Source organism: Medicago truncatula, chromosome 2, assembly GCF_003473485.1.
Source record: "Medicago truncatula cultivar Jemalong A17 chromosome 2, MtrunA17r5.0-ANR, whole genome shotgun sequence".
NCBI classification, from domain to species: Eukaryota; Viridiplantae; Streptophyta; class Magnoliopsida; order Fabales; family Fabaceae; genus Medicago; species Medicago truncatula.
The window spans coordinates 14355705-14368456 of NC_053043.1; the positions used below are offsets into that span (position 1 = coordinate 14355705).

At 32.7% G+C, this 12752-nt stretch overlaps 2 protein-coding genes across 2 annotated transcripts; both read right to left on the reverse strand.

The window, feature by feature from the left end:
- Positions 1–1307: 1307 nt before the first annotated feature.
- On the reverse strand, positions 1308–9065 carry LOC25488132 (probable histone-arginine methyltransferase 1.4). The gene is made up of 15 exons (XM_013607797.3): positions 8810–9065; positions 8063–8125; positions 7428–7530; positions 6582–6728; positions 6386–6489; positions 6197–6295; positions 6020–6089; positions 5706–5802; positions 5288–5342; positions 4492–4575; positions 3298–3375; positions 2765–2868; positions 2487–2659; positions 2250–2404; positions 1308–1756 (listed from the first exon to the last, which is right to left on the reverse strand). The coding sequence occupies exons 1-15, from the start codon at positions 8987–8989 to the stop codon at positions 1655–1657; spliced, it is 1614 nt and encodes a 537-aa protein (XP_013463251.1). The 5' UTR covers positions 8990–9065; the 3' UTR covers positions 1308–1654.
- Positions 9066–12143: 3078 nt separating this feature from the next.
- Positions 12144–12644, reverse strand: LOC25488133 (translocator protein homolog). The gene has a single exon (XM_013607799.1). The coding sequence runs from the start codon at positions 12642–12644 to the stop codon at positions 12144–12146; it is 501 nt and encodes a 166-aa protein (XP_013463253.1).
- Positions 12645–12752: the final 108 nt, after the last annotated feature.

Consider the following 12752-nt stretch of genomic DNA (forward strand, 5'->3'; position numbering starts at 1 on the left):
ACACTAGAGAGCACGAGAGGCAAAGGGGACTATAAAAGATATACTAGTCTTTGGCTACTAAGCAGATAGCTGAACAACTATAATAGAGATAGTAAAACAAATTGCCTAAAATTAAAGAATTAGACCGAAAGCAGTTGGTTGGTCTACTACAAAATACAATCTTAAAATCACAACACATTCCGAAGTTTTCACGTGGCCAAAGACTTCTTTTACCTCTTTGGGCATGTGAAGACTTCTGAATGAGTCCCCTTTATCTTCTTGTGATTTTAAGTTTGTATTTTATAGTGGGACCAGTTAACTTAAATTGATTTTAATAGTGATCCACTGTATACCATATTATTTGTCTTTGGGTTAGTCTATTCCTCACCATCCTACTCAATATCATATGCATCAAAATATTCTTTTCTCCTGTCTCTCTAAACCCGCGCACAATCTCTCACCCTCGGTGCCAAAAAAAAAAACGAATCGGATTCTATGTGATCACTGACTATGTGCATTCATGTAGCCAGGAGATTCGTAACCATCCGATCAAGCAAATTTTAATTTTCTCTAAAAACTAAAATTACGGATCTTGCGTTGTAGTTCAAGAAGCACCACTTGAGTCTCCCAGCCAGCAATGTCCCCTCCTACAGACTAACGTCTCTTTGAGGTTTGGTCACATGCTATCCTATCTATGCCTGTGATACAGGGATGAATCTCGTTCAAATTCATGGTACGAAAAATGAAGTATCACAACACCCAACAAGACCATTTTGAGTAACTCCTTCACGAGTTGGAGAAAAGATTTTTATATAAGGTCATTATACAACCTCAAGTTCTTCCATTGCAGCACGACTTGCCGGAAAAGGGGCAGTGTGATTGTACACATGGTGATGCTTCACTGCTATGAGCCTTATGTAGCAATTTACGATGGTGAATTGGTGATCGAGCTACATAGGACTATCCAGAGAACACTCACCAGACAACAATTGGAAACATGTTTTTTTTTTTTTTTTTTTTTTTAATATATAATAACAAATGGAAACAGAGCCTGGAACATTTGCAACTTCTTTGTTTAATTCTGCTTGAAATTCTTTATTATCTCACAACTCAATATTTTAGAAGTACTTACAAAGTTATCCTCTTGTAACAGCAAAATTTGAACCGCAGCCTTGTGAACATAAATATCATCCTTATTCAATAGACCAACCTTCCTCGGCTCAATCTCAATTTTAGAACCTTAAATAAATGAAGCCAAACTATCACTAAACATCAAGTTTTTTTTCTTTCTTTTTTTTACTTTAAACATCACACGTCAAGAATGACAATTTGATCGGACAAGCTAATGAGCCATAGATAGGCTGAAAATATATTTCTGAACCTTAACCTTAGAGGAGCTATTTTGACCAAGATATGAAGTAAAATAAAAAAAATACAACAGCTCTAATAATTTTACAACAGTTCTCAATCTCCCAGGCATAAAGGATTCAATATATTACTGGTTAAATATTATGCAATCAAATGCAAAACCAGCAGCACAAACACTCACAATACACAGCGGATGCAGCTTTGATTAATTTACAGGCAAGGGGTATTTCCATACAAGACGGACACATTCCCCCCACTAGCTTATTCATGTGACATACAGATGCACAGGTTAGTAGCATTCATCAACTTATGTGTTCTGCATAAACGAATCAATCTGCACACATGAATTAGGTGAAGGCTCTTGCATTATCTCAGTGTCGTCAAAATCCTGAGATTTGATCTTTACATCCTGCCAAAGAAACTGACATCACTGACAACATTTATGCAGTAAAAGAACCAAAAAATTGCTAACAACATCCTTGCTTTTAGGAAATCGGTTTTCATTACTCTTAAATTTTAATGTGATAGTGCCCACCTTGAGAGGATTATAAGAGCGGTTTCTAGAACTTTTCTCATGAATTCCAATATAAGAGACTCCCCCAACAATGTTTCCATCAAGGAAAATAGTGACTTATAAATCAGTTAGTGTTTTGTTTTGTAAATCATTAATCCTCTTTGCCAACACGAAACTGCAATTCCCACTTTCTTTAACTCTTCCTAAATTGAAAACATACTTCCTAGGGTCCCCTATAAAATTATCATTTGAAACTCCCCTTCAAATTGATCTAACGGACTCCATAAGAGTGAAAACAAACCCACCTATTTTCAGTTTCAAATTTTCTATAGAATTTAAGTTCGCTAAGTAACATGCAATGGAAAATATATGATTATAAAATGAATACCTGTGTCGGCAAAAATGGTTGAGCTTGTGGCTGATCTTGGGTTGTTGGATAAGATTGTTGTTGAGACATTCTATAGTATGGTTCTTTCAGATCAAGTTTACAGGATGATGTTTGAAGAATCCCTCCTTGTTCAGCACCAGGCCCCCACATTTTAGCTATATGCAAATTGATATTTATTAATCCACTACATAAAGCAAGGTGTATACAAACAAGAAAGAACATAAAAAAAAGACCAACCTGACAATGTTAAATAGATTGTGTAACTTTGAGCACTGTGGGCAACCAAGTGCAGCCTGCCAGTAATTTCTTGCCCTGCCATAACATAAATGGGCTGGGATAGAACACAGCGTAGCTGATACCAATGAGTTACTGGTGAACCAGGAGCAGTTGTAAGCCACCTTTGCACAGTACTGTGGAATTGGAACAATTGCATGAAAAGTTATTTGCTAGGAATAATGACAAAACTTTGATGAATAGTAAAATAAGTAAAACCCCACGAATAGAATAATGGTTACCTTCCATTGAACAGTACATCAAACCAACATGCCAAACCATGTACTCTGGCGCCCACACTGGCTATAAATCTGAGAGGAATGTCAATTTCATAAAGCTCTTCTTCCTATAGAATAAAAAATTATTTCAGCATACATTCCTAGGTCATTTTATTCAAGCAGTAATAAAAGAGCATAACACCAAAATGAATACAACCGAGTTCCTAACCAGCAGCAGAACCATTGCAAAACACAACGATAATAACCCAAAACAAATACATGGCTTAACCAATAAAGATCTCAGAATATTTATTCCAACGGAGAACACAAGAAATGAAGACCACCAGATGAAAATCTTAAAAAAAAAAAAAAGTTCCAACATTGAAAAAAAAATTCAAAAAGAAAATGATATTTAATGTTAAAAGAAACATGCATTAGATGGAATACAAGCATGAAAATGATATCAAAACAGACCAGCTTGTTTTATGAAAAAGTGGAAACTCGTCAAATAAACAAGACCTCAAAAAAAGTATGTCGAAAAGATAATTAATGCCTACCTTTATTTTGGTAAAGTCCATCGGATGGCACATAGGAGGAGATATTAACAACCTTGGATCAAAAGCATCCACAACAGGCTGCATGGAGAAGAGGAAAACAAAATGGAATAAATATATTATAAATATTTCAACCACATCATAAACTTTAGTAACTGCTGGAAATACAATTATATTGATTTTCCACTTTTCAAGTAGCCTAGATAAGATTCTTTGTAGATCAAGTAGAATAGGTTCAATGAATATGAGGAAACAGTGATAGCTGAATTACTCTCCTGAAATTGTATTCAATTGGTCAATCATCATTTACAAGCTTATAAATTCTGTAGTACCTCAAGGGAAACCTAGGAAAAAGAATTGTATATAAACAATATTGCAATGCGATTATAGAGTCTTATGCCCCCAATGTGATTATGCAGGGTTAGTTACAAATAGGAGTTCCATAATTGGGTATTGTACCTTTCTTTGAGGAAATTTAGTAACTTGGAGTAGTAAAAGAGAAAAAATGTGTTGGCTCGTTCTAGTGCTAAACCTTGGCTCAAAATATTTTAGAAGGAATGAAGATGGAGTGAACCTATAAAGCTTTACTGTGATAATCAACAAGGTGTTTAAAATGAAGATCCTACCAAAAATTGGGAAAGGGAGTCAAAATAGTAAATTTTGGGATCGTAACACGGTACTTAAGATCTTACAATATTCAGAAAATTATATATATGGAACAGAAAGGGTTATAAATTATAACGGTATTAACATAAACTGAGTATGAGTCCTCTGTCAACTGTATGGAACACTACCGTGATACAAATGGATGAAGGTATAAGCCTTCTTGCAGAAATGATACTCTCCTGAGAGAATACCCTTACTACTGAGATGAGAATCACTCTCAAGGCTCAATCCCAATGTTACCAACTACACTCTTATCATGCCCATCAATTCCATTAGTTGGATCATGTGGTGGACATCTCCCTTTATCTCCTCATCATTTTGCAACATAGACCCAAGATACTTTAAACATAGGACTTGTGGTATTGTAAAAATATTCAAACATTAAGAAAATAGAAAGAGATGACAAGTTTTGACTCAATACTCTAATTGGTGTGGAAGATTCTATATGGATATAGTTTAAAAATAAAATACCTTCATAGAATAAATTAGAAAGCTTTACTTAATTTTATGAAACCAGGCAGGTTTAGATACCTGAGAAAAGTATCCTTGAAAGGCAGTCTTGTGTAAGGGCGTCAAATCAACACCAAAATAGTTTTGTTGCTGCCAGAACAGCCCCTGAGTGCACAATATTGATAATTGCATTAAAGAAAGAGGGAAAAAAGTATATGTAGAGAAAGGAATATAAAGAACAGTCAAAAAATAGGATGGTTCCTCTTATTAAATATTGACAATCACCAAAGGATTGCTAGATAATGATACAACTCTAAAACACATTATGAAACCAACGTCTAACAACTTGGATTCGATAAAGCAAAAGAATTTTATTTTTTGGTGGTCTGTTTGGATATTGCTATCCAGTTAACTAGAAAATTGCAGTAGAGCCCAGTAAGAGATACATCTGACTAGATGTACCATTCATTGGTGGTGCAATAATCTTGAAGAGGCTTTTTACAAATATAAGTCTCCTTTTATGTTATCTTGATGCTAATTTAGTGCTTAGACAAGTCAATATTTAGTGAGAATCCTCTCCGTGAGGATCCTTACTCCATTTAAAGACATATCAAAGAACTAAGAGAAGTATGATTACTGAAAGATATATGTATATGCCTGTGTGAACATACACACACAAATAAAATTGTGAATCATATTAACAATTTCAACAAACGTATTTATCACAATTCACATACATATTCATTCTTTCAAAATTCAAGTATCATTCTTCTGACAAGTTACAAATATGCATGTCCGTATAGTGTACTGAAATATATCAAAGAAGTACGTGCAGAAGTAAATATGTCAGTGTAAATCTCCACATATAATTGCGCACCTTACTAGCAATTTCGACAAACAAATATTCGTCACTGAAAGGTGCCATGTGAATCCTACAGATGTAAAAGTTCAAGGTTACAATGAGACAAATAACTCTTAGACAACTGTAACAAGTTGGGAGAAAATGCAAACTTCAAAATCCAAACCATTTAGGGCTAACAATGTAGCATTTTTTTATTGGTAAAAAAACGTAGCATTTTCAAAACAAAAATTTCGTATTTAGAACATGCATCTACACATGAAAAAAGTGGGACAAGAAATTAAAAACAAAATCTATGCATGCATAACTTTTAAATGGAATGTGATTGTCTTAAAATTCTCATCTGTAATTTCATATCATCAAAATAACACTTTGTAGTATGACAGAAACACAATAAAAAGATAAAAATAAAGGATGCTTCAAAGTTCAACCAAACCTTCCCGATGTTGGAAACATTTTGCCGTTGGGGGTAAGAAACCTATCTCTGGCAATAACATAAGACTCCAGCATTCTTTCATTGACTAACAGGGTGCCTGCACAAACAGAAAATTCCAGGTTATAGAAATACCAACAAAAGGATAAAAAAATATGTTACGACCCAACAAAATACATTTAGAATTGTTAAGTCACAACGTATCTCGACAACACGGAGCAGCAATAGAAAAGTCTATTCAAATAATGTAACTCAACTAACGAATGGAAATATCATCATTCATTTAATAATCGACTGCAAGCAGAATATGAACTTACCCATGGGCTCAGATATCAGAATATCGGCTTTCTCTGGCAATTCAACATCCTCGACTCTGCCTTTGATAACCTGTATATATAGATAATTAATACAGTACGTATTTCCCTGACGGATCCAATAACTAATGAACAGACTACAGAAAGAAAGAAAAAAACTGGAAAGAAATAATATCTCACGGTAATCCGTTGACCCAGTAGCGGGTTCCCGGCTATAAGTTTGCGTGCATATTCTGCCATTTCAGATGCCTCTATTGCATAAACGTGTTTTGCTCCTGCCTGCAAAGGAATAACACATCTGCTTTCATTATGAGAACCAACTACAGTTTGCATATGGTACAATTAGACAGCCAAAAGGTGCCTAGTTACCTGAGCAGCAAATAATGACAAAATACCACTACCAGCACCAACATCAACTACTACACGACCAAAGAAATCAGTGCGATTCTCCATAACAGCAGCATAATATGATCCTACCAAAAGATAATCACAAACTTGTCGAATAAATATAAATATACAGTTAAATATATTAATAAAAGACTGCTAGCATACAATTAGGTATAACCTGTCCTCACGTAGTCCTGCAACATGTTTTGTTGATGAAGAAGTTGTCCATAATAATGAAAATACATTTTTGCAGAAGATGGCTCTATCTTTTCATCAAATTTGCTTTTAGAAGTCATTACATTAGCTCCATTTGGTATGTTCCCTCCTGAATTGAACGATCAAATATGTAATTAAACAAATATCCTATCTTACCAACAAACAAACTTGTTGTGCAAGCAAACTACACACATAAAATTATAATTAAAACAAAAATGTAGATATGATAAAGAAACAGTTGAAAATGAAATCATTTAACCAATATAGTTAATTTTTTTTTTTAAAGGCCAACCAATAAAGTTATTTAATGGGGAATTTGTATGGAAACACTAATTCAGATGCTAGCTGCATCAAGAAACGTAAAAGAGGGGTATAGGACCAAAGACATGGCCCAATTATGCCTAGAAAATAAGAATTACAATGAGATCCAGTAAAACATGAAAAGTAATGTGATAAAAAAAACTACTTTTTGTCAAAAATTATAAAATGTCATAAATTTGTCAATTACACATTGATACCTGTCAAGTACAGCATTACAAATATCTTAAACACGGTTGAACCATATGATTTTATAAATATATGTTGAATGATAACAGGAATCAGATAATAATAATAATATGCTAAATAACAAATGTTGTACACTTATATCCTTTGATTTTTATGTATCTCATCTAATCTAAAAATTAACATTCACTAGGTTTATAAATGTCACTCAGAAAACCAAAGATGAGCTGAAGTAATCAAAATTAAAACAGTTTGGCAAAAGTCATTCTACAACAAGGTATACACAAACTTTCCAAAGTAGCACCTTGACCATTGAATTCCTTCTTCCATTGTTGGAATACACAATGGAAGGCTTCACTCTCTTCCTCATTTCTAAACTGAATAGCAACTCCCCTGGAATAAGATGTCTGGTTCAAAAATAGCATAGTTAAAAAGCACGACTATTTGACAGTATATCAACCTTTTTAAAAAGGAAACAATATGACACACACACCGCACAAGAGCACAAGGATCAGTGCAAGTAGCAAAGAAACAATAGACAGAAACGACATTAAATGCTGCAGGACCATGATATTAATTTATATCCATCCAATCATATCTTACAAGGAAACAACTTTAGGAATATCGCATTAAAATGTGACATTATTTGATGTCTGTGTAAAAATATAAAAAAAAATTAAAAAAAAATGCAGTGTGCTATAAAACTCATAAAACAATACTAATTGAGGGGAATGGATTCTCTCAAGTGTGATTCTCGCATGAGAGAGTAAAGTTTGATCTCTCACCGTTCAAATTTGTCACATCTAAAATTCTCATGTATTTCTCTCTCCTTTTGAATGGTGAGAGATCACACATTACTCTCTCATTTGGAAATCACACGTGAGAGGATCCATTCCCCTAATTGAGGTTGTAATAGTGATGATGATGCATTTATTGTACCTGTTTGCCTGCATCAGAACCTTCCACCATGCAAACCGATTGAACAGGACCTAATCTAAATATCTGAAAAACATAAAGCACAAACCATATTTTCAGTCACAAAAATGTTATTTGAAGATCAATTTACGAAACCTAAATTCGATAACACTTTAAATGGTCACTGCAGTTCAGACAAGTGGTTAACGAAATTCAATGAGTTGTTAATAAATATATCAAAACCATCAATTTGAAGGCTATTAACCAAAATTTCAAATGTTCCAACTAACATTCAATTACGCGCACCTGCAAATTATGGTTTATCACATTCAAATCCGTGGTTAATGAATGTTAAATATATGGTTACTAAGTCACGACACCTAACATATTTATTAACAAAATCCAACATTTCATTAACTGTGTCTGCGAACTACACTGTGTTGTCAATCACAGATCGCGAAAATTAGCAGTTACTTAAAATTATGCTATGCTAAACTAGCGCCACTATAACCGCTATTACAGATTTGTTAGAATTCCGCTATGCTATAGCTACTTTTCGACGACACTATAACTACATTAACTAATTAAAATATTCAACTTGTTGAATTGAAGTGTCCTAAATTGATATCCAAATAAAATTTCATTTAATGACAGCATAATTCATCAATAATTGAACTTAATTTGTCATTAAACAAAAAAAAAATGAACTTTTTTCTCTTACAAGTTACAACGAGCTATGAAAGTATGAAACGTTGTGTTACAGAATCGAACCTGAAGAAGTGGAAGATGAACATCGAAAGCAATCTGATGAGAATCGTGGTGAATTTGAAGAGTGTCGTCAGTGAGGCGAAGAACTCCCGGCGAAGCAGAAGATGGAGATGATGACAGCTCATTGACGGATGCTAAAGCGAATTCTCGCAGCTTCCGCTTTATCGCCGCCGATTCCTCCATTGTCTCCGACCGAACTCAGTAGCAGAAACAGTGTTTTACGGTTTTTCTTTCTCTATTTATAGTTCTCTACAAAAACCCGTTTTACTGTTATTAAATGCGAATTGTATGTTTCTGTAAAAAAAAAATATATATGTAAATCGTATGTGAGTTGGATTTCACTCGAAAATATGTTTGACTCGTTTAAAGTTAAAAACAATTTTGACCAAAAAAAAAAAAAAAACAATTTGATATAGTTAGTTAAACTCAACTTGTTAGACCGAATCACAAAATTCAAAAAATAATTTTTTGTAAAAGGAGAAAAAAAAAGTAATTATTTTATATCTTTTTCACCTTTTTAATTTTTTTTTAAAGACAAATCAACTATCTATTGAGATATGAGAAAGTAAATATTTAGTACAATGACAAATACTCCAGTTCCCTCATTTTTTTTTGTAATTTTTAATTATTTTTTTAAATCTCTTAAAAAACTTAATTCATTATAAAAACCGACAATTTATCATTTGTTAATTTCGTCAAATACGTCATATTTTTTTTTTAACTAAAATGCTACATAAGATGAAAATGAAAATGATATGTCAGTTTATCATTGGAAGAATATCTTAAATAAAAATGAAAATGATTATAATATACAAATTATAATTTATTGAAGAAAAAAACATGCATGGAAATGTCATTAAAGAAATATGCTACAACGAACATTGTCGTTAATATCTTTGATAAAAAATTATTTATGCGAAAATCGCATATTTAGATTAAAAGATGGAAAAAAAGAAGGTGGAGCGGGATAATTTTGGATTAACAAATGGCACAAACCGCGTAGAAAATAAAAGAGAGAACGGTGATAGAAAAAATAGGGTTGTCTTATTAGAGAGGGGGTGCTTCACTACCCTTGTTATTCTCACGCCTATCATAATCAAAAACAAGGTTTGATTCTTGATTAAAAATTGTTCAAACCATAAAATGAAAACTAATGTCGCCCGTTAAAAATAGTTTACACGGACCTTAATTGGTGTATGGTCGAAAAAAAAAATTGAAATGCACTTTAGGGGACTCATTACCATTCTCCTTTTATAAAAACATACTATTTTAAACTCTTAAAAGGTGTCATTAAGTCATTTATTAGCATTTCCCCATATGTTATCGAGGATAATTATTATCCTAGCCATCTCGACCCTACCCCCAATGTAAATCTCTTATATGAATTTTTATCAAATATCAATTGAGCATTTTGAACATCACTGACAAAGTTACATTGTTTCAATTTCATCAAAAATAAACTTTAAATAGTCATCGTAATCCAAAATTTCCAAATAAAAATCTCATTCGGTTGTTTCAATTTCATATGTTGAATGAAAACAATGCTCACACGTATGAAGTGGAATTAGAAAGTATGTTTTTGTCATGTAAAAACGATGTTCATTATATTCATCCTTCTTTTGTAGTTTTTGAAATCGAAACATTTATTTCCAAACATGATTAAATTTGTAAGGTAAGCAGCTAAGCAATCTTAGCACCATTAACATGCTTACAAGTAACAATTGTTTTGTCTATAAAATAAAGATAACACAAAAAAAAAAACAAAAAAAAAAAAACAAAACACACTTGGGTTGGTACGGTGGTTTTGACTTGGGAACTTGAAGTGTACTTAACTGTATCATTTTATAAAATATAATGTTGCATATTATGTGTAATTACAAAAAATTGTTCACTTAACCTAGATTGACTTTTAAAATAGAATATGTATAAAATGAACCCATGAAAATATTGGTCCATCATAGACCAATTTTTTCAACGGTTAGATTATATGAACCACTAAATCTTACCATGATCTATAAACACTAAATTAACCATTTTCTCTATCATTCTTCTTGTATCTTCGAGACTTCCTCGCCCATACAAGCAATGTCTATTAAACTTGTTGGATTTCAAAATTCTTACAATCCTAATACCTATTATCAGGATTTTAATAGTCTTACTTTAATTAATCAAATTATGAACAAAATTTGATAAAATGATTTTAAAAAACTTAAATACTTTAAAATTTTATTAATCATAGATGCGATGTTACTTGTAACTATGATGTCCAGATTTAACACAATACTCACAACCCAAGTGACAAACTCAAGATTGCGTAGCCTGCCGTAGGGTTGTATCTCTTTTTCTATGAATTTTTGTTATCTTTTTGGCACATGTTTGGTAATGGCAGAGTTTCTTTGAGTTTTGGATTTTCTCATTGTAAAAAAAAACTATGAAACTTGCTTCAGCCATGGAAATCGTGTTTCTATGATAATGGAGAAGTTGTAGCAGGGATTGGTATGTGGGATTTAAAGCAGAGCCAACTACAACAATTTTTTTTTTGAATATGGTATAATTTTGGCTTTGGTTTATTTGGGAGTTGAGATTGTGAATAGAGACTTTTTATGTTCTTACTTCAAAACTCTCTGATTATTAGTATTAAGCTTAATTTCAAACCCATTGAAAGAGAAAAGATATGAAGTCTGAAAGAGGGACCTTGCAACAAGAGAGATAAAGTTGATAGGTTATATATGGTGTGGATAGACCATGATAAGAATTGCTAGATGATTTAATCTAAAGGTGGAAAAAAAATTGGTCCATCTTAGACCAAAACTACAAGGGTCAAAGCTAAATGCCACCTTTAAAATATATTGTCAAAGACAGCCCTCGTTTTTATTCCAATATTCAACTTGGATTGACTTTTACTGTATACTGAATTCGAGTTTTATTACTTCAATATTTTTTTTTTCTTAAAAGGTTACGCAACAATTGTATACTAGCTTTCTTTATACTAATCTTCAATATCACAAAACGAATATTTCAACCTTAGTAACATTAAATTTACATGCGCATTGCGCGAGTTAACATCTAATATTTATAAAATGATAGAGACAATTATTTATATTACAACACGAATTTTCATCCGACTAGATAGAGACTACTATCCATTGTAATTCCTAATGAATTACTAAGTGATATAATTAAAGAATAAAGAGAGGAATAAATATGAGAGCAAACATTAAAATTGCTAACAAATTACACATTTTTTTGTTCCTTAAAATACCCCTATGGTAAATCTAAAATGGATATTAATTTCCATTATCAACAAGTTTATAACAGCAACTACAAAACTATATAATCAAAGAAGCATTAGCTTGAAGCTAATAAGAGTAAGATAAGCAGTCCAAGCCAAACATGGTTTAGCCAAATCTTTAGCAAAAGGATTAACCTTTTTAAACCTCAAGTAAACAATAAAAAGGGTAGCACAATCAAGAATACCAGAAGCCAAGGCAAGCCAATAAGCATTCATAACAAGAACAAGTGGATGCCAAACAATGCTTAGAGAGACATGTGCTATATAGAAAGACAATGCATCTGTTTCACCTTGAAATCCACCATCAGCCCAAACTAACCAAGCAGCTAGACCCATGAAGAAAGATGAACCCAACGTGGCTAAATGAATATACCAAAGTGGTGCAAACCAAAATGGTTTGGCTAAGACATTGTACTTTCTGCCTGATCCAAAGAGGATGATTATTGTCAATGTGAGAGCAATGGGAATTGCAATTCCTATACCTAGGGAACGTAGTGCTCTCTTAGCTTTTGATCTCTTTGATTCATGCAAAGGTTGAGAAGCCATGGAGTTTTTTTTTTTCTTTTTCTTTTTTCTCTCTCTTGGAAAAGGGGGAGGGTGAAAATAGAGAAAAGTCAAAACAATATGAAGGAGAGATTAAATCGGTAAACGAGT

What these genes read in the sequence shown, in the direction of transcription:
- LOC25488132 (XM_013607797.3), bottom strand. Translation starts at nt 8,989, where the DNA reads ATGGAGGAATCGGCGGCGATAAAGCGGAAGCTGCGAGAATTCGCTTTA. An exon ending in AATCTATTTAACATTGTCAG is followed by an intron (nt 2,405 to 2,486) that starts GTTGGTCTTTTT and finishes ATTTGCATATAG; the next exon opens with CTAAAATGTGGGGGCCTGGT. An exon ending in AACCATTTTTGCCGACACAG is followed by an intron (nt 1,757 to 2,249) that starts GTATTCATTTTA and finishes TTTCTTTGGCAG; the next exon opens with GATGTAAAGATCAAATCTCA.
- LOC25488133 (XM_013607799.1), bottom strand. Translation starts at nt 12,644, where the DNA reads ATGGCTTCTCAACCTTTGCATGAATCAAAGAGATCAAAAGCTAAGAGA.